Genomic DNA, 27,378 nt, shown 5'->3' on the forward strand with positions numbered 1-27,378 from the left:
AGGGTAAAGAAACAGGCAGAGATCGGCCAATGGGCAGAGAAAGTGGCCATTCATTACACATTCTTCCCAGAAGCTCACAGCAACAGATAAGTACAGTTGTGCAGTGCAGAGGCTGAACCGATACACAGAAGAAACTGGAGCAATAAATGGATAAGTAAGCTGAAGCTTATGCTGGGTACACACGTTGCGACTTCCCACTTGATCGTTTATTTGCGGCATGTTCAATTGGGTTTTGATCGATACATCCGTCGATTTTGCACATTAAATATGCAAAATCGATGGCTGTATCGATCAAAACCTGATTGAACACTTCGGAAATAATCAATCGATCCCGCTGATCGAGCGGGAAATCGCATCGTGTGTACCCAGCATTACTGCCAAGTGATTAGCGATGACACAGTTCTCCCTGCAGCTCAAAGGGAAGGAGAGTCAAAATACAGTAGCGCAGAGGCCAAACTAACAGATGAGTGTTATGAATTACATTCTCTTCTTCAAGCAAAAATCTGCCTGTAAAACTGCAAAGGTTTAAATGAAAGCAAAATTAGGACTTTCAGAGCCTGAGCCCTTCTGTCCGATTTTCAGCATCTGTAACCTTGGTGTGTAACTGAAAAGCTGACACAACTGCGTTAGTGGGCTCAGGTTGTTTGAGGCAAATTGTTTGTTCCCGTATAAGAGGGATTTGGTATCTTTCATGTTTCCTTCTAAATATACAGTATATGGTCTGAGTAATTTTAGCCGAAACATAAAGATAAAGGATATAGATATAGTAATATCTATTTTTTGCTGCTTTTTAAAAAATAAAATAGACAGTGCATGAGTGGGCTGGTTAACTAAGGTTCTCCAGCGCTAAAGAATAGTAAAGAACACTGGAGGAGATAACAGGAGTTAAGGACATGCAACCCACAGCAACATATTTGAATAAATACTGTTCTTTCAGCAGTTCTTCTATAATCTGGCAAGATCTAGAGATTTGAAAACTTCAGATTTTTTTTTTATAAAAAATCCAGCCCAGGTCTTGAATTATTTGAAGTTGTCAGCTCGGTGGCTCATATGCAAGTCACTTTCTCTCCTGAGTTTTCCCCTAGGAGATCATTTTTCATCTTCGAATTATAGTAACTTTTTATCATTTTGCAATGGAAAAAGTACCAAAATGTAGTTGGAAAAAGTACTATAATTTTTTTTTTCAGTATTTGTTTGCTTGCTGGTGATTTAAAAGGCATTTTATTGAGAAGTTTGAAAATTTCACCTTGATAAAACTAATGTAAAAAAGTGAATTGAATATGGCTCTGTATGTCTAATCATGAATGAGATTTAAAGCACAACCATTGTCTCTTAGTTACCTGAGGCTGGCTGTGGTACTGCACTTTTGCAATATGGGCACACTATGAGGTACAGGAGGTGTGGCATGCACAGACACATGCTCCATCACGTGCGCACACACAACAAAGTCATAAGTAAAGGGGTTCATGTCAGAGGAACACTAATGAGGTGGTGGTGGCAGATGAGGAAAAGGCATGTATATTAGGGAGAAGAGAGGCAGAGAATGAGTAAAAGGGAGGTGCAATAGAAGGACCTGTCCTCTCTTTATCACCTTCCCACCCAGCTCTGTGCTACTGTCAAACTCTATAGCAGGGGTCTCAAACTCGTGGCCCGCAGGCCATTTGCGGCCCTCGATACAATATTTTGTGGCCCTCGCCTGCAAAAGCTTCTTTATAGTTCGCTTCAGTGCTCCCAATTAATCCGCCGCATCCCCGCTGCTAAACGAGGGCTGCAGAGCCCCCAAATCGCCGGGTGGGGGCAATCCGCCGGCATTTCCTGGAAGGGGCAGAGCTTTCAGCTTCAGCTCTGCCCCCCCTGACGTCAATCGCCGCATGGATCGCCGCCTCTCCCCGCCCCTCTCTGTGAAGGAAGAGTGAGAGGACGGGCAGAGGTGGCGATGCGCCGCGATTGACGTCAGGAGGGGCAGAGCTGAAGCTGAAAGCTCTGCCCCTTCCAGGAAATGCCGGCAGATTGCCCCTTGGGCGATTTGGGGGCTCTGCAGCCCTTGTTTTGCGGCGGGGACACGGTGGATTACTTGTAATGGGAGCACTGAAGCGAACTAGAAGGTAAAATAGGCAAAATAGTTCGCTTCAGTGTGAATTTGATTTTGAAATAAAAATCAATGCAAGGGGGGGAGTGCTGCTGATTGTAAAATCCCTGTTGCGGCCCAGCCTCATCCTGACTTTGCCTCCTGCGGCCCCCAGGTAAATTGAGTTTGAGACCCCTGCTCTATAGCCTCTTTTTGTCTGTTACCTTATCTTGTATCTGTCTCTCCTTGACAAGATACCACCCCTCTCTGTGCCTCTGTGTCGTTCTGTCACCCTTCTCTATCTTTCAGGTTACCACCCTTCTCTGTCTGTCCCCATCACCCCTGTTTGTCTGTCCTTGCTAGGTTGTCACTATGCTCTGTTTGTCACTGTCACACATCTCTGTATTTCCCTGTCAGACTAGCTTCCTCTCTGTCTGTTCCTCTCTGTCTGTTTCTGCCACCCATTGTTATCTTCCCCTGCAAGGCTACCGCCTCTCTTTCAAATTTCTAACTTCTTTTTGCTACTCTCAGTCTTTCTCTGACTTACACATTCTCTTCTGCACCCAGAAGATTCTATCACCTTTCTTACTTTCTATCTGAGGTCTCTTTTTATCTATCTATCAAATCTCTTCACCTCTCTCTCTCTCTCTTTCTCTCTCTCTCTCTCTCTGTCTCCGTCTCACATCTTGTCACTTCTCTCCCCCACCGCTTTCTCCTCCAACTTTCTATTTCTGTCCTCTTTCCTCTTCTTCTTTATTGCACCCCCCTTTCCCCCTATTTCATTATTTAATACCTACAGCTTATTATATAATACCCCCCATGTGCCCCATTGAACTCAAGCCAGGAATATATAAGTAAAATAATAATAGTAATAATAATAATAACAATAATTATTATTATTATTGTTGTTGTTATTATTTGGCTAAAATGTTTCTTCTTAAAATGGATAGGATATAGCACAACTTGTTCACACTGCGCTAAAATAAAGAATAGTATTTACTTCTTTATTTCCAGTAGTTTCATATTTGACTTTAATAGAATACCCCTCTATGTGATCTGATAATAATATGTATCTCTTCAGTCAAGCCTTTCTAGAAAGCCTAGCGGCTGAGACAGCAGAACATACACATCCATTTCAAACGGAAATAAAAAATGAAATGGCAATTTACCACAGCATTACTGCTGGCTGCTCATAAATGTTTTACAAAGGAGGACTTACAAGCAGCATTTGAACTTGTGAAAGGAGAATAACTGTATTCCTTTGCCTTAACAACAGATGGCAGATGACACTCAAGGGCTCATAGCTGCACTGACACTTGCTCCACTGTAAACAGTGTAAATGAAAATACCATATCATTGCCAACTGAATGCATTATTTTAAGTCATTAATGCTGGAAAACTAATCACACAGACAAAAAAAAGTAAAAAAAGAAAACAAATAAGGATAAATGCATATAGTGAATCTTTCTTCACTTATTGCAAAGCTTTTTTGGGTACTAAAGGGGGAACATGTTTCCTTTTGTAAATGTTATTAATTGTATACGAATAAGTAGCTTGTTTGAGAATTCACACACTTTATTTCTCTGTTTTCCATTTTATTAATGCCTGGAAAAAACAAATGACCTCCATTCAGAGATGTCAACTACAACTCAGCATCACTCCAAAAACTGATGAACCGCAACAATCATGTGAGAAAGGTGTGTGTAAGGGTCGCGCGAAAACTCGCAATTGCAAGTTGTGATGTGAGTTATCACGGTTTAGTGACTCAGGCCCTATATCAGTTGCTGTCAGTTATAACTTTAAGGCTACTTTCACATATGGGGCTTGATTCACAAAAGCGCGATAACTGCTATCACGGCAGTTATCTTGCAATCTGCCTTGCATGAAGGTTTGCGCACGTAAAAGATTACTCCGCGTGATAAATTAACGTTTGCGCACAATGACGCGTGTGAAACACGCACGTGATCGCGCGCAACGTTCATTTACCACGCGGAATAATCCTTTATGTGCGCAAACTTTCGCGTGTGGCAAATCGCGTGATAACTGCCGTGATAGCAGTTATCACGCTTTTGTAAATCAAGCCCATGGTGCGGTGCAGTGCGGACTGCACCGCACAATTTCCCTTACACATTACTCTGCGGCTGCCTTGCAGAGACAGGATAGTCTGCATAGGTCCACCCCCTCCTCAGTGATGTGCTCTTTCGTGGACAGGAGGTATGTCACTGGATTACTGTCACTCTGCACATGCTCGCCACACTGAAGCATCGATTGTCAGTTCAGACAAATCACGTTACCATTACTTGCATTGAAGCATAATCCGTGTGGAAGGCACAGATCATGCGCCAATGCATTGCAGACTTTGTGGCGGCTTAGTGTTGATTTAGTTACTTCCGTGGCACTGCACTGCATCACCATAATGTGTAAATCCCCATAGACTTACACTGCCTTTGTGAAGAAATGCAGCAGGGGGGAGTACAGCAATGCGTGGTACTGCTCCATGGGCCATATGCAATTCTCCTTTTCTCCTGAATTTTCTCCTAGGAGATACATTTTCATCTTCAAATTTAAATAACTTTCCAGCACTTCTCAATGAAAAAAGTACCAAAAAGTAGGTGAAAAAGTACTATCAAAATTATTTTGAGAATTTTCTCGCTTTCTGGTGGCTTAAAAGGCATTTTATTGATAAGTTTAAAAATATCATCTAGGAAAAAACTCAGGTGAAAAAGTGAATTGCATATGGCCCCATGACCCCTATGCAATTAACTTTTACTCCTGAGTTTTCTCCTGGGTGATGTTTTTTTATCTTCTTTTCAAAATAACTTTTCAGCACTTTGCAATTGGAAAAGTAAAAAGGGTACTATGAAAGGTATTTTGAGTATTTTATTGTTTGTAGGTGGTTTAAAAAAAGTGTTTTATTGATGAGATTTAAAAATATCACCTAGGAAAAAACTGAGCAGATAGTTAATTGAATATGGTTCCAGGGCCCATATACAATTAACCTTTTTTCCTTAGTTTTCTCCTAGGTGATATTTTCACACCTTGTCAATAATACACACTTTTAACCCTCAGCAAACAGAAAAATACTTTTTGTAATAATTATTTTGAAGATACTTTTTCACCTACTTTTTGGTACTTTTTCAATTTCAGAGAGCTGAAATGGTATTTTCAAAAGAAGTTAAAAATTAACTCCTAGGAGAAAACTCAGTAGAAAAAGTGAGCTGCGTATGGGCCCATGGTCCATATGAAATGATCTTTTTCTCCTGAGTTTTCTCCTAGGAAATCATTTTCATCTTCTCTTTAAAAAAAACTTTTCAGCATTTTACAATTGAAAAAGTTGGTGAAAAAGTACTATCAAAATTATTTTGAGAATGTTATTGCATGCTGGTGGTTGAAAGGGCATTTTATGGCAAGGTGTGAAAATATGACTTAGGAGAAAACTCTGTAGAAAGAGTGAATTCAATATGGGCCCATGTGTGAAAGGGGCCTGAGAGATACTTAATGAAATGACTACACACTCTATAAAGATATCAACACTATATAAAAGCATAATAACAGTATACAAGTTAAGCTTACAACTTTTAACATGGCACATTTTTCTCCAATTACTTTAGAACTAAGTTTGAAGGCTGTTGTAATAATACTGTAATCTGCATGTCAGTGCCATGGCTTTCTGTGAATATGTTCCATAAAATTAAGTAATCGCTTTAGCTGAACAGCCTAGTGTAAAAAATTTTTTTGAATTTCTAGCACTGGAGAGGTCTCGTACTTGAGTTTGGGCATAGTAGGTTTGTACTGTTTTTATATATTATTTAAAACTTAAGTTGCCCATTTATCTAATGATGTATGAGGAGATCGACCAAGAGACAGATCGAATCTGATCAGAGAGAAATCTGTTAGCTGCCAATACACTGCAGGCCAAATCCCAATCGATTTCAGCATGAAATCTATTGGGAATCGGCCTTGTGACGCTGCCGCTACCACCTCACCGAGTCCCCCCATATGTTAATGTGGCCCCCCTGGTGACTGTGCATTCAGATCTCAACTGATCCAGCTGGTGTGATGGCCCAGCTGCTCTGGTCTTGTCCACTGCTTCCACCTGAGCGCCACCATCACCACCAAATGGTTGCCTCGAATAGTATGTGGCGCTTGTGTGACGTCAAACATGTGCCTGGCAGCAGAGAAGCAATTAACTGGCCCAAGAGCAGTTGGACAGTAGTGGCAGCTGAAGCAGGTGAGATCTGCATGCACGGGCATCTGGGGGAAGGGGGAGAGACAGTGGCCGGGGGTTCTGTTGCATTCGTTGGTTGTCATGCTATTGCACGCTGTTACCACCATGCATCTGATCAACCACGTTGGCCCAGCATACTAGATCAATACATTCAACTGATTTTGGTCTGAAATCAGTGCAATCATTGAATGGCCATGCTTGTTGCAGCACCTTTTTTCATCCATATCAATAAAATTATCGAATCGCATGGTCAATCGGGCTGCAGAAATTGCTAGCTGTATGGCCTCTTTTATGTTACTGCAAAGACAACATTTTTGGAGCTCTGTGACTCTCATTTACATTTTGCTATGGGTATAATCCTGTGATTAAATAGCTTATCAGCTGACAGTGGGGCAGCACGGTGGCATAGTGGTTAGCACTCTTGCCTTGCAGCGCTGGGTCCCCAGTTCGAATCCCAGCCAGGTCAACATCTGCAAGGAGTTTGTATGTTCTCCCCATGTCTGTGTGGGTTTCCTCCGGGTATTCCGGATTCCTCCCACATCCCAAATACAGATAAGTTAATTGGCTTCCGCCTAAAAATTGGCCCTAGACTATGATACATACACTACATGATACATCTATAGACACAGAACTATGGTAGGGGCTAGACTGTGAGCCACTCTGAGGGAAAGTTAGTGACAAGACAATATTTATCCTCTGTACAGTGCTGCATAATATGTCGGCACTATATAAATACTTAACCAGTTCGGCCTATCTGGACGAGCTTCCTCGTCCAGATAGGCACTGCTGGTGCGCGCGATCGGGCGCGCCCCCGCGCGCGCTCCCGCCGCCCGCCGCTAGCCCCCCGATCAGTGAATGGGAATATAATTCCCATTCACTGATCTAACTTCCACGCAGAAATACCGACGCTTTCTATCCAGAGAGCGCGGTATTTCTGCCCCCAGGAAACTTCTCCCCAGCATTTTAGTTCCTGGATGCGAGATCGTTCGCATCCAGGACTTTTTTCACTGTGACCATCTTGTGGCCAAATAGTAAACTGCACCCACATACATTTTTAATAAAAAAAAATATTATTTTACATTTAAAATTAGCAGTTTCCCTCCCACACCAAAAATTACCCACATACATTTTTTTTTATTAAAAAAAAATACAATTAAAAAAACAAACAAAAACAACATAAATCGTTACCCAAGAGTCTGAACTTTTTAAATATGCATGTCAAGAGAATATGTTATTATATTATTTAAAATTATAAGCTTATAAATAGTGATGGACGCAAATTGAAAAAATGCACCTTTATTTCTAAATAAAATATTGGCGCCATAAACTGTGATAGGGACATCGTTTAAACTGTGTAATAACCAGGACAGATGGGCAAATAAAATACATGAGTTTTAATTACGGTAGCGTATATTAATTTCAAACTATAATGGCCAAAAACTGAGAAATAATTAATTTATTTCATTTCTTTCTTAATCTTCCTGTTAAAATAGATTTAGAAAAAAATAATTCATAGCAAAATGTACTACCCAAAGAAAGCCTAATTAGTGGCGGAAAAAACAAGATATAGATCAATTCATTGTGATAAGTAGCAATGAAGTTATAGGCGAATGAATGGGAGGTGAACGTTGCTCGGATGCATGAGATTTTCGGCACTGCGGTGCTGAACCGGTTAAATAAATAAAAATAAATCTGAGATGCCCTAAATGGTTCTTATCACTGCCAGTTTGTATGCCTTCTGCCCATTTCTCCCTCTCATATGTTTGAGCATGGGAAGAGATGACAAAGTCCTTTTTCTCACAGCAGGCATGAATCAGAACTTGCTTTAAAAAAATCCTTGGCCTTGAACACATTTCTTATAACAAATTAATTTCACACACAATCCTATTCTCTGTGTTCTGTTGCTGCTCATTCTTGACAGATTTGGGATATAATTCATAAGCATTGGCATGAAATATTCCATTCAATCATTTACAGAAAGTTCCTCTTGGAATGCGATCTTCATTTTAAAATGCCCTTGTGGTAAGGCAATCTCCTATTTAATATGGCTGTTTCTTTTATGTGTATAGACTCTCTAACTCATGTATTTATTTTTCTTAAATTGCTCATTCCCTCTTGCAGCTCTTTCTTTATTTTGGCAATTCTGCCTTTCATTTTAATTACACAGAAATGCTGCTGAATAATTTAACAATCCCATTTAAAGTGTCTATAGATATGTATCTATTTTGTAATGTTAACACTAGGAGGTTGAGGTGCCAAAAATAAAAACAAAACAAAAAAATTAAAATACAAAAAGGAATTTCAGACTTCACTTACCTCTTGGAAATAGCATAAACAATAGCAATAATGGCCTACATTTATTGAGAGCAGTTATCTATATGCTTTGTGGCTTTCTGTATCATATTACCTACACACAAAGATTGTATAACCATGCTTCACTTAACACTGTAAAAGTATATAAAACTATGCAAATAAAGCTGTACATATACGAACACCCAGGTTGTATTCAGAACACCCATATCTTTATAAACCCTTTTTTAAAGCAACAGGCCATGAACAAGTTTAATATTTTGGATTAGCCAATAGCTTGTATCCTTTTTCAAAACTGCAATAACTGATGGCTATTGACATAGTATAGTACTTTACTACTCTTAAGCTGGCCACTAACTGTCCAATTTCTAGTGAAAAATCGTTCGATCAGAAATTCTGATAAGACGAAAAATCGTTCACTACACCATCAACTAACCAATCATTGCTTCCTATCTATCACGACCACTAAGAAAATCCAAATTTTCGTTCGACGAAAATTCATTCGGGCGACATTTTTTTCACTCGTTCATAATCGATTGTGTCCACCAATGGATATTATTTACAACCAATCCGATCAGAATTTCTGATCGTTCGAACGATTTTTCGCTAGAAATTGGACCATTAGTGGCCAGCTTTAGACCCATCCTCTATAATAAAACCCCTGTGTCCCTCCCTGCGTCCTGTCCCTATGTCCGTGTGTCCCTGCTTCCAGACTTGACAGTTTGCTGTCTGTGAACCTCATTGCATTGTGGGAAATAACAGCTTTTCCAACTGCCAAGCAAGCACCATCTCCCTGTGTGCATATATTGCAGACAGCGGTGGACGGGTGAGCGGAACGTATCTGTGCTCGCGGGGGGAGCACCCATGGCCTAGCGCCCATTTTTTAATCGGCAGGCTTTTTTTTTTACTAGTATATTATAAATGGACATTGGACAATAATATTACAAAATTAGGCTTACAATATTATTTCAATGAAAATGATACGAAAACTGTTTTATTACATTTTTTGTTAAAATGAAGTGAGTTCAGCCTCAGACAAAAAAGCACGAACCAATTAAATGTAAACTGGGCCTTACAGTATGTTGTATCTGATCATTTTTATGTACAACATTTTTAACATTTAGAGGCACATAGAGTACCTACATCGATTTGTTGGATTATACTAATTACCAATGTATTTCTTTATGTCATTATACATACTATTTTGCACCTTCTTTGAATTCTGTCCACATGTTATGACTTTAGATCCTTCCTTTGCCTTTGCTAATCTCACCCTGTAGCCATTTCGGTCACATTCCTTTGCTTCTTTTTAGAATAACAATACTTTAAATATTAAAATGATAGTAAAACACCACAACTTTATGTATTATAAACACAAGTGTAATGACCCGCTCAGCTGTCTGCACAGGCAGACAGCTGTTTGACCATTCTTTAGGTCTGAGTGTTGCGGGTCTCTGGAAAAGAGACCTGTCTTCGCTTTGCAACTTTCAGAGTTGCTCTGCTGGTGAGGAATTTGCATATAGTTGTCATGCAAATTGGTTAGCCGCCTCCTTTGATGGCTTGCAGTATAAATACCTTTTGCTCCCAGAATTTCTGGCTGGTCATGATGGTTTGTTCCTGCTTAACTCTCCTGGAGTGTCAGCCTTGCTATTGTTTGCTAAAGATTATCTAGAGTATTCCTGGGGACTGCACTAGGCACTCCTTCTAGTGCAGTCAGGTTGTATTATTTGCATTGCCTTGTTCTGTCTCTCTGTCTGGATTGTCTTGTCGCCAGCGGCGGTCGACAGGCTGCTCCATCTGTCTGGATTACATTTTCCCTAGTGGTAGTGGCGGTGCTTCCTTCTGTATTCTGCCTTAGGGGTGCTAGCCAGAGCAGCGGTTGCTACTGGTAGCCCCATCTGTCTGTCGTGTCTGGTACGAATGCTTGCTGTAGGCTCGGTGAGGCAAACATTTAGCAAGCGTCCGCGTTCTCTATTTCATATTTGTGTTTCATTGGTTAGTTAGGGTGGCACGCTTAACTGGGCGCCTAACGTGCGGTGATCGTGCTTAAACGCGTTCGCTGTTGCGAATGAGTGCGGTATTCGCGTTTAGCTAGCGTTTTGTTATTTTCCTTGATGTTCTGATTGTTGTTGCTTGCTGTTCCTTTCTTGCTACTCTCGTGCTCTGTCCTGCTCGGTTTTGTGTCACTGTTGGCAATCGCCAGTCTTGCGATTGCGTTCTCACTTCGTTTCCGTTGTTGTGTGTTCACCGTCGCTGGGTGGTGACTAGATTGGTGGACACACATACATTCTGTCTCTGTGCTCTTTCTTTACATTTGTGCTCAGTCTAGTTCGGTCTTGTGTCACTTTTGGCAATCGCCACACTTGCGATTGCGTTCCCACTTCGGTTCTGTTGTTTGTGTGTTCACTGTCGCTGGGTGGCGACTAGATTGGTGGACACATATACATTCTGTCTCTGTGCTCTTTGATTCGGTCTTGTGTCACTTTTGCGATCGCCACTCTTGAGATTGCGTTCCCACTTCGGTTCCGTTGTTGTGTGTTCACCGTCACTGGGTGGCGACTAGATTGGTGGACACACACATACATTCTGTTTCTGTGTTCTCTCTCTTTAAGGGCTATCTTGCCCTGCATTGCTTCAACTCATACAATTTCCATCTGGCATCTGTGGCCGTGCAGAGGCTGTGTTCGTCTGCACTCCACAGCTCCATCTGTCGGTGGGAATCTCTACAGGTGCATAGCACCATAGCTGGGTTCTCTCTTGTTACATGCTTGTGGAGGATTTCCGTAGTGTCGGCGCGCGTTCTGTGCGCTGACCACGGAAATAATTCTGCAATCGTTACAACAAGATTCAACTGTCTTATTAAAACCTTCAGGGCATATTATTAGAAGCTGCAAAGCAAGACACTTTTCTTATCATTCTCATAGCAATTATATCAGAGACCTTAGGGCCTGTACACACTGAAAAACGCAGGCAAAAACGCAAGCGCATGCGTTTTTAAAGTGCCTGTAGTTTTAAAAACGCATGCGCTTTTGCCTGCGTTTTTTGTGCGTTTGCGTTTTTCTTGTAATTGCTGATTGGCTAAAGAATCCTTTGTTTTTTTTCTAGTTTACATTTCAACAGGAATCAGGAGATTGCAGAGTCTTCTGGGATACTGACTTCTGAAAAACGCAGGCAAAAACGCAAGCGCAATGCGTTTTTCATGCGCTGCGCTTAAAAAAGCGCAGCAGGCACTGCGTTTGCGTTTTTTTAAAAACGCATCGCACCAGTGTGTACAAGTCATCACGATTTTCATTCTTTTTCAAAAGACCTTGCGTTTTTAAAAACGCATGCGTTTTTAAAAACGCAACGCAAGCGCAGCAGTGTGTACAGGCCCTTACTTGCTGACATTAATTTTCAGTTACAATATGTGAGTTTATAAAGACACTAATGACCTTAGCCCATTTAAAAACGGGCTAGGTCTGTCACCGCGCGCCTGCCGACTGTTGCGCGTACGTCCGCCGTGCGCACCCGTCTCACATGTTCGCTGCCGCGCTCGCACTCGCACACAAAAAAAAAACAGAAAAAGGAAATTGAATGAGGTTCATTAGGTCATTTTGAAATCTTTTGTGAAGATGTTTATATATATATATATATATATATATATATATATATATATCAAATTGATTTTAAATAGTTTTTAATACATTTACTGTAGTAAATTTAGCCTGTAAAGTGAATCATGGTAAATAAATCTTTTTCATTAGAATGTATTTTATCTATAGAACATTCTGGTGGCAGAACCATGAACTGTCTCTAAACCAGGAAGTGGTTGACTCAGGCACAGTCAATCACTATAGACAGGTCTAGTTCCTATTGGCTACCTGGCTGTGGTGGTTAGACTTCCTGATTGGCTGTGGCTAGTATTTAAGTGTGGATGGCACACTCAGTCTTTGCATGTGATAGCAATAAGTCGCTAGAGCTAGCTGCTGGGCTTCCCTTGCTGTTTCCTCCTGTTACTTGCCTGATACTTATCTGAACCTTTGTCTGTACCTTCACGATTCTATTGCCTGCTGGCTGCTGCCTGGACTGACCCTTGCCTGCCTGGCCACTGTCCTGTCTATTCCTGCTTTCTTTATACCTGTGTATGACTCCTGGCTTGCTGACTTTGAGATTGCATACGATTGTGATTGATAGACATCTCATATATGTGCATGATCTCTGGCTTGCTGACTTTGAGATTGACTCCAAACATTACTGACCATTATCTGATATTGACTCAGAACTGTGTAACTACACTAGTCTAGCCTGAGTCATTGTTTAGTTTTAACTGGTAGTACCATAGTCTTACGGCCTTCAGTCCCTATACCTTGTGCATTAAGGCCTGGTGTAACTGTAGATGGGCAGACAGTACTTGTGTCCCATTTAACATGGGATGCACCACACAAGGTGGAGATTGCGGATGTAGATTGGGGCATGGTCTTTACATAAAGTTGATTAAAATGAATGGCTTCAAATCCAAGAATCGTATGCACTCATTGCACAACGCTAGGGTACACACCCTGTAATGCCACCATTTTAATCCCTATACGTGTACTCATTTTAGACTGCATGTTAACATATGAAATAGGAAGTACATATATTTACACACACACACACACACACACACACACACACACACACACACACACACACACACACACACACCACAAATAAACACACACACACACACACACACACACACACACACACACACACACACACACACACACACACACACACACACACACACCACAAATAAACACACACACACACACACGCACACACACACACACACACACACACACACACACACACACACACACACACACACACACACACACATGAAATATGCACAAACCTAACTAGCTGTTTCATCTGTCAGCATGAAATCCAAAGTCTTGTATTAGAAAGGCTAAAATGGTGGGACGTAGGACTGAGAATCCCCCTTAAATAGTATGATGTGTCAGCTGCATTTTGTTGAGCCATGCAGTGCACTGATTGATTTACTGGGGATTACCTGTGCAAAGCTGTACTTATCTATTAACAGCTGACAGCCACAAGAAGGATTTGGTGTAATTCAGTGTACAAGTGGAGAGGATCACACCAGTTACACAGTTTATTCCTGGCTGCTCAAAGCTGTGTGACATGATCTTTGAACTTGTCCTCATTCCTTAGAAGGAGTGGGAAAAACACATTAGGAATCGGTGGGGGTAGGAAAGGCAAAGCATGATCTATGCTACATATATATGTGAAGAAAGTGGAGCAAACATGGATCCATTTCCCAGAGCCGCCAATCACTTTTCCAATGTTAAATAAACAAGCACTCTGATTGGTTCCTTTTAACACCTGCTCCACATTTACAGATTTATTACTATGGCTAAGAACGGTGAACATGACTTATACTTACTTCAAAGATATTCATATTTTTATCACATCTACTACATTCATGTGTTAGGTTGATTTACTGGTTCTCATTAATTTCCCTGTACATCTACAGTTTGATTAATGCGAGAAAGATATATGTACACACAGAAACACACAAACCAATATGCATGCACATAACACAAATAAATTATCTGCAACGCTGATCAAACTAGGCACAGCAGTTGTTTTTCTCTATATAACACAAGCATTGAAACATCACATAAATAATGAAATAAAGCACGGCACTGCAAAACTGACATATGCATATTATGCCCATGAATGCATTTGGTTTAGCCATTTAATTAAATGTCACCATTTGAAATGACATTACTAATTTTCAAGTGCTAGGGAATGACTACTACCACAGATGTTCGGAATAAAGAGGAATCTAAATAGCCTTTCTCACATCACTGTGAAAGCAATGTTTGTCGGTGGCATTTTAATTTTCCCACCAGAGCTAGTTGCATGTGTCAGTTTCTTGAAATCCAGGCACAGCCCACCTGTGATGTCATAGTAAGGAGGGGCTTTTCCTCTGCAGACGGCTGTCTCGGTATCTCCTTCATCACCATGGCAACAGCCTTATCTGCCGCCCTAGAGGTTTTCCCCTATAATAGTGAAATACACAATGGCTTGTGTCAGGAAAGCAAGATTTTATCAGGATCCCCCCTACCCCCAACAGATAGTGCCACAACGCCCAAGTTTTTGCAATGCAAAGTGAGCTTACGGCAGCGGTACGTATAATGGGTTCAATACAGCGCAAAGAGAATTTGATGCATACGTATTTAAATTAAGTAGTGAAAGGAAGAACACTAGTTATGTTTAAGATTTTTTTTTTTGTGTTACAAATCAAAACTTGTTAGTGATTCAACTAAAGAGGAGACTATTCTGATGATGAATGATTCTTGAGTGAATATAGAAATACGGTGAATTTAAACATTCTGGTTAGTTTCATAACAAATTATGTGAACACTGCTGCAGTGATAGCTATAGATATGAAAGATCGTTTTCCCTTGAACTTGTAGAAAACGTACCCAGAGAGGTCAGACAGATCATTTAGACAAAAACTTTCACTTTTAAGTGATGAAACACACGACTCTTGGTGATTGCTCATTTTACAGTAAAGGATGGAAGCTGTACAGCATAAGTTAAGGTCATGACTGTTTGCCCTTAGTGGGTAATAGGAATTGCTGGTAATTCCACCTGCAATGCATTGAGCAGCACCTATTGCATGATGGATGGAGCAATATTAATAGACGTGAAGATTATAGGAATGATACATAAACACTGGAGAAATGTCACTTCGTGTGTGTCTTGTAATCAGTTGGAGCTGAAAATGTTTTGACTTTCATCGATAGCACTTTCAGTTTTCCTTTGATGTGTTTTCTGTTTATAAGATAATTGTGCCATGGTGAATTACAGTGCATAAGTAAAAAGAAAAAAAAAGAAGAAAAATACATGGACTCCTACATCCACACAAATGGGCTTATTTAACACAAATAAATGTTCTAATTGGTGAGCTAGTAGAAATTTAGAAGAGAAAAATCTGTGCATCAGTGCTTTGGATTGGTACATACCTGATAAAACCTGAGTGGGCCACTAACTTGGGGAAAGTAGGGGTGGGGGGATCAATTGCAACAGTACCTACTAGAGACGCTCGAGGGATTGCTGTTTTTTATGATTTTCATACAAATTTAGTGTTTGGCAGGGCATTTGAAGCATGATAATGCAATCTTTATCATTATGGGGGTTTTTTTCTAGGCAAAATTAACTTGATGCTCAGTGAAGTTTGAAAGCGTATTCTTATTGTTATTATTGACATGATGTCCATGAGTTGTGGATGCTTACACTCCTTTTATTGTCTTAACCTTTTTATTTTGAACACCTTTACCTCCCTGTGTCAATGTTTTTATCCTGGTGGACTCAAAGCACTTCAGAGATGCAGCCACTTGCTCCACAGTCAACCAGGATCATTTATTTTTTACGAAGTGGATTAAGCTGGGATTCTGAACACTGGTCAAGGGCTCAAAACCTCCATGAAAGGCAATACCCTTAACCAGTATGCTATCCAGCTGCTAACCAGTAAGTACAATTAGTACAAGTACGTCAGGTTTCAGTATGTTCAGCAGAATGCACTGTTTATGATTTATGATTTTGATCCACAAAAACAATAAATATGGGTTCCTCGTATATCCAAATTGTCTGAATACTTTTTATATTGTATGTTGTCCTCAGACACTTGAAGCAGAACTGTAATCTAAATTTTTCCTGCTCCAATACATTAAATACGCTATTATAAGAAAAACTTATTTTTTGATAAAAAAAAGTATTTAAAAGGGTATAATAGTTTTAGTTTCATTTTCTTATGAATGTGCTGTGCTGAACAGCCCTTTGGCTGAACTGCAGTGTGGAGCGACCCAGGCTCTTATCTTCGAAAGTAGAAGATAAAAGAGTTTCAGAGAGAATGATGTGCAGTCCAAAAACTAGCCTTGTAATGAATATTATGTTGCATTAATGGTTTTATATAAGATAGCAGCTACCACACTAGATGAATTTGATCTAGAATTAATTAAGATTTTTACACAGATGACATTACTTTTGGGTCAAATACATATTAGATAACTGCATTAAAGGGACGCCGAACAGTGCAGAAACTATGGGAAGATGCATATCATTTTAAAGCTCTCTTTCTCCTCTTTCCAATGGTATATAAATCACCGCCCTACGCCTTTTAGTTTTCGCTATTTTCGCGATTGAAATTGTCGCGGCCACGATTTCAATCACGAAAATAAAGAAAACTAAAAGGCGTAGAGCGACGATTTAGGTGTCCACAGAAAGAGGAGAAAGAGAGCTTTAAAATTATATCCATCTTTCCATAGTTACTTGTATTACACAGGACGACACTTTCCCCAGTGTCAGCAGCTCCATTCAGCAGAAAAAGTCGGCCTGTGTAATACAATGTAACTATGGAAAGATGGATATCATTTTAAAGCTCTCTTTCTCCTCTTTCTGGCGACACCTAAATCGTTGCCCTACGCATTTTAGTTTTCGTTATTTTCGCGATTGAAATCGCAGCTGCGGCTATTTCAATCGCAAAAATAGCGAAAACTAAAAGGCGTAGGGCAGCGGTTTATATATCATCGGAAAGAGGAGAAAGAGAGCTTTAAAATGATATGCATCTTTCCATAGTTTCTGCACTGCTCGGAGTCCCTTTAACAATAAGAAGATTTGGGGCCGTTTTTTTATAGTTTTTCCAGACTGCAGATCCACTTTAAGCTGATATTGTACTGTGTATTGGAAGGTATTACTTGTGACTATGTGTACAGTGCAACAAGCATTCATCAGTTTGACTGATTTAAGTTCTTGTACTTGTCAAGATGCTATAGTACTTTACTTTGCATTATTAAACAAGCCCATAAGTGTTAGGGAAAAAATATTAGCTTTACATAATGAAATAGTAGTAATACTAATAATAACATAACAATCAAAGGTAATTAACAACTCTTATAGTGTGTATTGCTTTTCCTATCACAGTTTCTCTTGTGCTATTCATAGTCATTTCTTGCTTAAAGCGGAATATAACCCTGCATTTCAACTTTGATCTAAAACATTATTTACAGGATATTATATGCAACCAGCATTTTTTTTTTTTACTAGACCAGCATTGGAAGGGTTACACACAGAGCTTTAAAGTTCCGTGGAGAGAACTGCTCCCCGCAGCCGAAGTTTAGATAGATACATTTAAGTAAACAAAATGTAACAAGTGAGGAATGTTACACACTCTTTGGCTGTCCTCCAGCTCCTGCACAGTCAGAGAGAGTGAGTCACATTCCACACTTGTTACATTTTGTTTTGCAAAGTTGCAAAGTTAGCTTCTATACAGGAAGAACATATAGTAAACAGGTATGGGGAACCTGCAGGCCACTCCCTACATCTGGGCCGGTTTCACACTGCGGATTGGCGACAGGAGTGCGGACCAGGGACTGCACCCCACCGCCCAAAACAGGCCTTCGGGGATTACCGTCTGGCAGCCGACCTAGCAGGAAGCAATGCTCACTTCCTATGGTCACGTGCGCTGAAGCATAGTGCTAAAAATACGCTTCCACGCATGCGCAACACGTAAAACTTGCGGCAGGTTTTTACACACACGTCGCCATAGAGTCACATGATTTCCAGTCTGCTACATATCTCTGCAGAACCACACAGTAACATAGATCTGTCCTTGCGTCAGAGATACGGTGAAAATGTAATTTTCATTGCATCGCGCCGCACCGCGTCAGTATGAACTTTCATAGACTTTCATTGGGCTGGGGTGGGTGCAGCAAAAAGGCCCCTAAGGATTCTTGTTTCTGCTTTTAGTCACTGCTGCAGGTACAAGATCATGTTAGTGTACCACTACAGCAGTACATTAAACAAAGTAACTATTGCATCCAGAAATCTGTATACATTGCTCTATAAGTCTATCTTGTATTTCAAAATAGGTATGCTGAACTTTATCTAGTAGCCAATCTTTTCCTATCTTACATCAGTATGTCGTTTAAAAACCACTAGTCTTGGTGACTGGATTACAGGTCGTTTTGTGTTTTGTTTTTGAAAATGGCAGATTAAAGGGTCACTTAATTTTAGTACAATGAATAAATATATATATTGTCACTATATGCTGCATTTTTGTTTCATAAAATGCAGCTCCCCCAAAAAATGTTTGGGGCCTGTTTAGCTATAAGCAGCATGTTGCAGCAGGACCCGGTGCTGTAGAAGAATACTCTACATCCTAGAGGGGTATAACTTCAAATCATGGGGACCTCAACAAACATTTGATGAGCATTCCCCTAATGACCACACCCATCTTCCCCTGTGGGGACGTCCACAGCCAGAAGTCTTGTCTAATAGGAATATTACAGCAATGATGACCATCAGGTTTTCCCCCTTAAAGGTTTGGCCACAAAAACAGTGGAGGCCCCCGTAGTGGAAGGAGGAAAGGTAAGAAGTTGGGGGCCACCAATAGCTCTGGGCTACCTTGCTGCTGCTACTGAGACTGACCCTCCCTTATAGTTGTGCCTCTGTTATTTGGTAATTAATTTATTGTAGGAAATCATCAACAGTTCACTTTCCAAACAAAATAAAACCATGTCTGTTTTCCTTTGTACTAACCAACTACAATTATATTGAGTTTTGGCTTTCTCTCAGCTAAACTTAATAAATAGTATTAAGTCTACAATAACTTGTAATTCCTTCAGTGTATTCCTGTCATCATTTCAACATTAGTATGTAGCCTCCAGTACAAGATTATGTATTTTACATATGATACATACAAAAACGAAGAACCCTTTAAAAATTGCATAATTTAACTGTAACAAAAACATATTTTACTTGTGAATAAAATGACAAATACTCTGAATCTCTTTAGAGCGTATATAGCTCCTTGGGTCCCACTGGGGAGAATTTACTTGATTTTTTTTTTTACTTCCTTTTAAGTTGACAGGTGGCCCTAAAACACAATGGGCATCATTCACAAAGCTTTGTCACCTGTTTTCCTCTGTTTTCACCTTATTTATGTTTTTTTTAAGCTCCCAAAGAGCAAAAATATAATATAATTAGGTTAAGAATGGTAATATTGAATTGAAGCTAATGAGGAACAACGCACTTTGAGTGATTAGTTTGCTTGTAAATGTGCTGAAAGGCTATTTTTATCAATTAGGTGATAATGTGAGGTAAATCCCCACAAAATGATATTCAAAACAATATTCTTTCTCTTAAATTTTTTGTGAAGAGTGCAGAGGTGTTACTACAAAAACATGGGGACCCCCAGCAAAACTTGAATGGGCCCCCAATGTTCACACCCCTGCCCTTTCCTGGCGCCTGGTGACCCTCCTGCCTACGGTTCCATTTTACAATGGTCATAAAACAAGGGTAGACATCATAATCGTCATACTCATAACAAGTACAACCACAAAAACAACAGGTTCTGAAGGGTGGACCCCTTTATCTGAGGGAGTAAAGCAGTATTTGGGGCCCCCTTACAGCTCTGGACCCCCTGCAAACATAGGGACTGCTCCCCTGTAGTTACTCCCCGGGAAAAGTGCAATAGTCTGGAAGGGCTAGTTCACAATCATTATTTACATTGCACAAATATTCTGCATGTCAACTCACTGCCCATACGATTCTATGGGCCTATTCACATCACTGCATTGTAATAAATGCCGTTATTTTAGCTCGCTGCATGCAGGCTTTGAATGGCCTATGGCCAGTCTCCATTGCAATTCACACACATTTTAATGCGAGCATTAAGCAACTGGCTACTGTGAACCCAGCCTCAAGCTTTTATTGCCATCTTCCATGTCCTGTTAAGGTGAGTTTCCAAGAAGAATTGAGAGAAATTCTGGGGGTGGGGGCACTTTTTCTTCTAAACCTTTTTCCAGTCTATACTAATTGTAGCCTGGATTGAGAATATAATGGTTACAGTGGGTTCTGTTTCATTTTTAAAGGTGATTTGTTTTCAGTTCACTATATGAAATAAGGTTTGTTCTGGTGTTTCCATGCATGATCTTGCAGCTATGTAGATCACCAAGAAAAAGTTTTACATGTATTATAGACATATACAATTAAAAATTACAATATTCTTAACATTTCTATTGTAAATTGAATGCATAAAATTATCCAAATAAATCTGTTTTGTATGCACATCCCCACGATCAATTCCTAGGAGGAAGACCACCTCATTAAACCCGCACATGACATATTTACTCAGTGATTCATGCGTGTGCCTTATATCGTGCTCTATATCCCAATCTAAAAGCATTTCAGAGTGGCCTGTGGAGAATTTAGACGTATGACATCCACAAAAGTGCATTGTAAGCTTAGAACATGCTTTAAATATAGGTAGTCTTCATCAAGCTGAATATCATGCTATGTCATCCACAATGTCACAGTAGGTTAAAGCAGCATTATCTGTTTTTTTTTTAAAGGGTCGTAGGTTTTTTTCATATTTATATTATGTTCCCACACTGCGTATGAGATGCAGTTTCAGGCTTTAATTACATGATATTGGACACCAGAAAATCTGGCTTGTTGTGTGTTTAGCATTCCGGTGCAGAGAGCAGTCGGAAACTCTATCCTGATTTGCAGACTGCTGGGAAAGGATCATCTGCTCTTCTGCATCTACCACTACATATTAACATATTAAGGGATACACAAACACAACAAAGCATGTGGACCTAACCTCGGACTTGTCCTGTAATGCTCATCAGGGCCAAGTCTACTTATGTTCTTGTAATCTCCTAATTGTCCACAATCTGAGAGGATCTACTAGGCCCCTTCATTATTACTCACCCACTATAGTTCACTAAAGATCATCCGGATACAGAGAGAGAAGTCGTTCTGCACAGAATACTCTGACTTGCAGCACATTAGTTTATCCCTCATGTGAGGATACAGTAACAGTAGTGGTGCAATGCATTAAAGGACAACTGTAGTGAGAAGAATAAAGAGGCTGCCATATTTATTTACTTTTAAGCAAAACCAGTTGCTGGGCAGCCTGTGTGATCTTTTTGGCTGTAGTGGCATTTAAATAACACCAGAAGCAAGCATACATCTAATCTTGTCAGATCTGGCAATTATGTCAGAAACACCTGATCTGCTGCATGCTTGTTCAGGGCCTATGGCTAAAAGTATTAGAGACAGAGGATCAGCAGGATAAGCAGGCAACAAGTACTGTTTAAAAGGAAATAAATATAAAGGCCTTCATTTTCCTCTCATTACAGTTGTCCTTTAAATAGAATTTACTCATACATTTCACCGATTGTATGGAGGTGCTCTGTAAAGGGCCTAGTTATTGAAAGTGAAAGACAAAACAAAAGCATAATTTTTTGTTGCCTCCAACATCTGACCTTGACTCTTATAGCACCCTATTTATGACATAGCATATGGATAGCAGATTTTAGCTGCTGGTGAAACATGCTATAAAAGTGGCCATGGCCAATGCCATTTTGAGATTATAAATTGGCGATTACACTGATCACCACTTTATAAATATAGTATCCATTGTATGCTGGTGATTCCAAGAAATGGTAATTCCTTATGAGCGAGGCGACCATTTCTGCAGATTTCCACAGACTGTCACCTTTGTAAGTAGGTCAATTCTCTGCATTGATGCATCTACAGAAAGAACTTGCAATACTGCTGGTAGGTCCCTTGCTCTAATATGGCAGGAGCCACACTATTTTTATATTTAAACAGAGGTTGTCGGGATTCTATGCTTGGTTTTGCTGTTTCAAATGCTGCTTTAAATTGTACTGCACATTGAGAGGCATATTTTACTGTGCACTGGAACCAGTTTGTGAAAACCTGAGCAAAGACAAATGGAGCCATTGCCCCTGGCACACAACCACCTTGCATGTTTCATTTTCATTGCGCTGGTCCCAGAACAAAACCTACGCCTGATTGCTTGCCATGGGCAACACCTCTATTTCCCCTTACTCTGGTGAGATTAGCTCAGATCAACCTGTCAAATATGAAAGTGTACCAGTTGCCTAATCACAGTTGGACTGCTTTGGGCTTTTTCTCACCTACACCAGGGCAATCTTCTGGTGGGCCCATATCTTTTGCTTTTTTTATAATCTTCACCTCCCCTAATCAGAGGCAGGAAAGCAGTATGCTAAAGGATGCTACAATTTGCACCAGAGTTATTTATGGCCAAACTTGCATAAGGAATTAAAAATACATTCAGTAATTTGGGTGCTGCCTAGGTGTTTCATGATGGATGCAGAGTGCACTGAAAGCTAGCAGCCTATTATCTATTAAATAATGAAAAATGCCATGTGAAAGCTTCTTCTTCCTTTTACATTCATTAAAAGAAACTTCCAAAGTAGAAAAAAATTGCATTAGGTGAAAGTGCTACTCTGATTGTTCAAGAATATTCATATATTATGAGCACACATTTCCAGAACCTGTGCAAGCTATTGCTTCGGGTTAGCTGCTGTTTTAGGCTCAAGGAGAATGACATGTGGCTTTTGGCAGTTTTCTTCTCCAGGAAACTTAGCAGGCAATTGTGTTCCTTCCTATGCCAAATTTAGTTTTGATTATATTTAGTCATGATACATTTCCAAAACATTTGCTTGCGTGTTTATGAATGACATTAAAAGGAATAAATGGTGCTGTTTTATGTATGTTTTGTTAAGGGATTGCCAATGAGATGCAGTGCAGACTCTAAGAGGATCGGGCTTTCCACAACGTGCACTGGTCCTTCCTGGGGGATGTGGTGGATGTGTGTTGGGGGGAAGCCCGGCCCTACAGCATCGGGGTGTGTGTGTTTTCCCACTGTCCCCACTGACAGATTCCGGTCCTGTGGACCAATGAAAATGGTCCAGACAGTAGACCAATGGGGAGCCCCGGCAAGAGCTTCAAAGATGCTTTGCCGGAGCTCCGAGACACTGTAATTACAACGCCAGGACTTGCGGCGAGAGGGAGAAGATGTGTGGCGGCTGATAGTAAATTACAGGGGCTTTAGCAATCACGGACGGCCCAACGGGGAACTCTGGCGGTCTCCTTATTAAAGGAGACCCCAGATGCAGTGGCGGAAGACGGCACTGGATGTTCTGCAGATGTGGGCGGATCTCTGGGGAGAAAGGCATCAGTGCTATGGGTCTGAAGGACAGCAGCACAGCGCAAAACCTCACTACCAATCGCCTGGAAAAAGGAACTAATACTCCCTAACAATCAGTCATTGGACAAGTGAAACCAGCAATAGGATTTGACGGTAATTCTCATGCAATGGCAAGGTGATAAATAGCTCACATCTGCAAGCAACTTATTACCTTGAATAGGATATGGCCTAGAGACTTCTGCTTATGAAACTGGTCAGTTAAACCAACAGGTAGAACTAAAAGAAAGTTGTAAAGTTTTATATGCTCCTAATTAAAAACAATACAGGTCATCCCCTACATACAAACCGGTTCCGTTGTGTGAGATTGTTTGTAGGTTGAATTTGTTCGTAAATGTGGATACTTTCAGCAACTGTGGATTTGGACATATGGCATAAACTATGTTTCTGATTGTTTTCAATGTATTGTTTTCAGTGTATTTGTTTTTTTAGTGTTTTGACCTCCTTATGACAGGTTATACAGTACTGTAACATTCTACAACAAAAATATATGATAAAAAAAGTATTTAATATTTTATACATGAAGACAACTTTGTTTGCATCTCTGAAATATTGTGACTTGAGTCATTTGTAAGTAGGGGACTGTCTGAAACAACAAACAAAGTAGACTTTACTATCAAACATAATATTTAATATACACCTATTAGGAAAATCCATGCATCCCCTTTAAAGTAGTTTAAATGATTCAATTATAGTGTTACATGTTAAATTAATTTCCCACTCAATGAATAGATGTCACTGGGTTGAACAAAGAACTAGTGGCTTAAAGAGAAACTCCAACCAAGAATTGAACTTTTTCCCAATCAGTAGCTGATACCCCATTTTACATGAGAAAGACAATGATTTTCACAAACAGACCATCAGGGGGCGCTGTGTGACTGATTTTGTGCTGAAACCCCTCCCACAAGAGGCTCTGAATACCGCGGTACTGCTGGCAAACTGCCACAATGTAACAATGTTCAGAGACAGGAAATAGCTGTTATTAGCTGTCTGTAACAGACAGAGCAGCTAGAAACAGCTAAATAACCTGCCCACAGTAACAATGTCACCATGTAATAAATGTCAGAATGTTAATCTGGGAGAGGAAAGATTTTACAATGAGCAAACACTGACTAAATCATTTATACATAATTATGGTAAAAAATGAAGCACTTTTTTTACTACATTATTTTCACTGGAGTTCCTCTTTAAGTGGTCATGAATAAGGCTCCATCTTACAGTCTTTTGTGTTCAGGGGACAGGTACACTTTACATAGTAAAATCAGTGCAAATCAATATTATTTTACAGTTCTATTTGTTAAGCCAGGTGCCATATGCTTAGTAATATTAACAAAAGATAAGTGAGAATTACATGAAAGGCATAGCAACTATTCACATAAAAATAATTAAGTGATCACACAACTTTAAGGTCACAGTCTTGCTGTGTTATTGTTCTAGCAGTCTTCCTCTGCACATTCCCTTAGAGGCAGATTCTGCTGATCTTTGCAGCAGGTGCATTCCGCTTCATTCAGAAAAGGTTACACAGCATAACTTTATCTTTACTGGCAGTCTAACCTATATTTTTCCTCCATCTACCAGCATGCTTCTAAATGCACTCTATTTTACTCCTGTAAAAGCAATATAAAACATACAGTCTATAACTATGCATGCAGGTTTTAATGATTCCTTGTAGAGAAAAAGAAATAAGAACCCACCAAAATTGGGGTCAAGTCACTTTTTGGAAGACTGAACCACTTTTTCTTCAAGTTGACACCTACTACCTGAAAGAAGCCATGAAACTCATTAGATCACACTTGTTGACCACTTGAATAGGGACATGCTTACTTTGAAACTCTACCACTAGGTGACTAAATCATAACTCTAATTTGACACAATATTTAAAGAAAAGGATCTAGCTTGATTAGGTAGAAACTGCGGCCAAAATATTTTTTATCTTTAGTTTCAGACAGACTGTTTATAGCCCTACTAACCCCCACCCCAGCAGAAAAAAAACAGCTGCGCCAGTGGTGAAAAGTTCAGTATGGCTCTGATAGTTTTACCAATGTCTGCCATTCTTTTCCACTCCACCCCACTGCTGGGCTTCTTCCTCTTCCCACCACCGCCTCTTATAAGATCACAGCTCAATTCTATATGTTTACAAGACCTACCTCCCAAATACCAATGCTAGATGTGTACAATACTATTTTATAGGTAGCTAGAAACTTGGACAGTTTGAGCAGAGAGAAAGAGACGGGGACATTGGCATAGCTAAGGAGCTGTGAGCCCTAGTAAGAGTTTAACATTGAACTCCCTAAAGCAATAAACATAACAACTGATACAAAGCATCAAAGCCTGCTAAGGACAGCCATGGTATCAGAGAGGTTTAAGCAGAGGAGGGGGCAGTTTGTTAATGATTACCACTATTTAAGGCATGTATAGAGATAAGCATAACCACTACGGCAACACTAAAGGGCTAATGCAGTGACTGGAGGCCCCATATGAGTCTCTCAGGTCCAGGACCCTAGTGTGGATGCTACTCTGCATCTCCTATTGATACGCCACGAGATGGGAGTCTGGCAGCTAGGAGAAGACTTCACATATTATTACCTATGGAAAAGAGCCAATGAGGGGCAGGGCAGAATTGCAGGGCACTGCTGTACTTGTCACCACTAGTCTTACTGTGTTTTTTCTTCTTTTTGAATGGACTTAATAAGGCTTTAATAAATAAGCATATCTGTCAGGTTTTAATTGCTGCCTGTGCTCATGTTGGAACAAATATACCTTCTCTTCCTCTCCCTAGTGTCTGCACTTAGTGGTGGATTCTCAATGGGCAAACAATGGCGGTGAAGTGGTCAACTGGTCATTACCTTTAGAAGAAAGACCAGAGAGACAGTGCCAGGACTAGAACAGCCACTCCAAACTCAGACCAGAAGGAAAATGTCTGTACAATGCCCGTAACATCAAGCTACTTTATTTATGGCCGTATCCAGAAGTCCTCACACATCACCGGCTGACATGTTTCGGACCTCTTGGTCCTTAATCATAGCTTAATCATATGATTAAGGACCAACAGGTCCGAAACATGTCAGCCGGTGATGTGTGATGACTTCTGGATACGTCCATAAATAAAGAAGCTTGATCTTACGGGCATTGTGTGGACATTTTCCTTCTGGTCATTACCTTTGTCTAGTGCTAAAATCCCTTCAGGAACATCCAGTGCATAGAATTTACATTTGTCTGCATGGGTCACTCCCGTCCCCCCCTTAAATACTAGGTGAACTGACATCTAATTATGTTTAGAGTGTATGACTGCCATGATGGCAGTAGGGACAGAAAACTGCAAACTCTCTCCATGGGAATGAGAGATGCAATTGGTTCTCTACTCTGTCAACTATAGCACCCTATGCTGCCATCATATACTGTAAATGCCAGAAAACAATACATGAAGAGTGAATTATATAGAGTGGAAATATGATGTTCAGCTCACAGCAATACACTAAGAGCTTGATCCAATACAATTTTTCTCCTATGTTTTCTCCTAGGAGATAATTTTCCATCTTCTGTTTATATAACTTTTCCCCACTGCAATTTAAAAAGTACCAAAAAGATATATAGTGATTCTGCTATTTGACTATGACTATTTTATAACAACTCTGACTGTTTTATAACTATTGTCATTAATATTGGTACATGCAT

General features: G+C 40.1%; 1 protein-coding gene across 4 annotated transcripts in view; it reads right to left on the reverse strand.

Moving 5' to 3' along the window:
* Nucleotides 1-27,378, reverse strand: part of PEX5L (peroxisomal biogenesis factor 5 like) — a 281,043-nt gene that overhangs the window by 97,456 nt on the left and 156,209 nt on the right. For 2 of the 4 annotated variants that reach the window (XM_068281071.1, XM_068281069.1), the window contains exons 2-3: nt 25,398-25,463; nt 14,549-14,653 (exon numbers count right to left, since the gene is read on the reverse strand). The exons of 1 other annotated variant lie outside the window; for it this stretch is intronic. In XM_068281071.1, the coding sequence (XP_068137172.1) occupies nt 14,549-14,653; nt 25,398-25,463 (171 nt within the window). The remainder of the gene's footprint in view (nt 1-14,548; nt 14,654-25,397; nt 25,464-27,378) is intronic. One more of the 4 variants, XM_068281070.1, reaches the window with a different exon arrangement.

Source organism: Hyperolius riggenbachi, chromosome 4, assembly GCF_040937935.1.
Source record: "Hyperolius riggenbachi isolate aHypRig1 chromosome 4, aHypRig1.pri, whole genome shotgun sequence".
NCBI lineage: Eukaryota > Metazoa > Chordata > Amphibia > Anura > Hyperoliidae > Hyperolius > Hyperolius riggenbachi.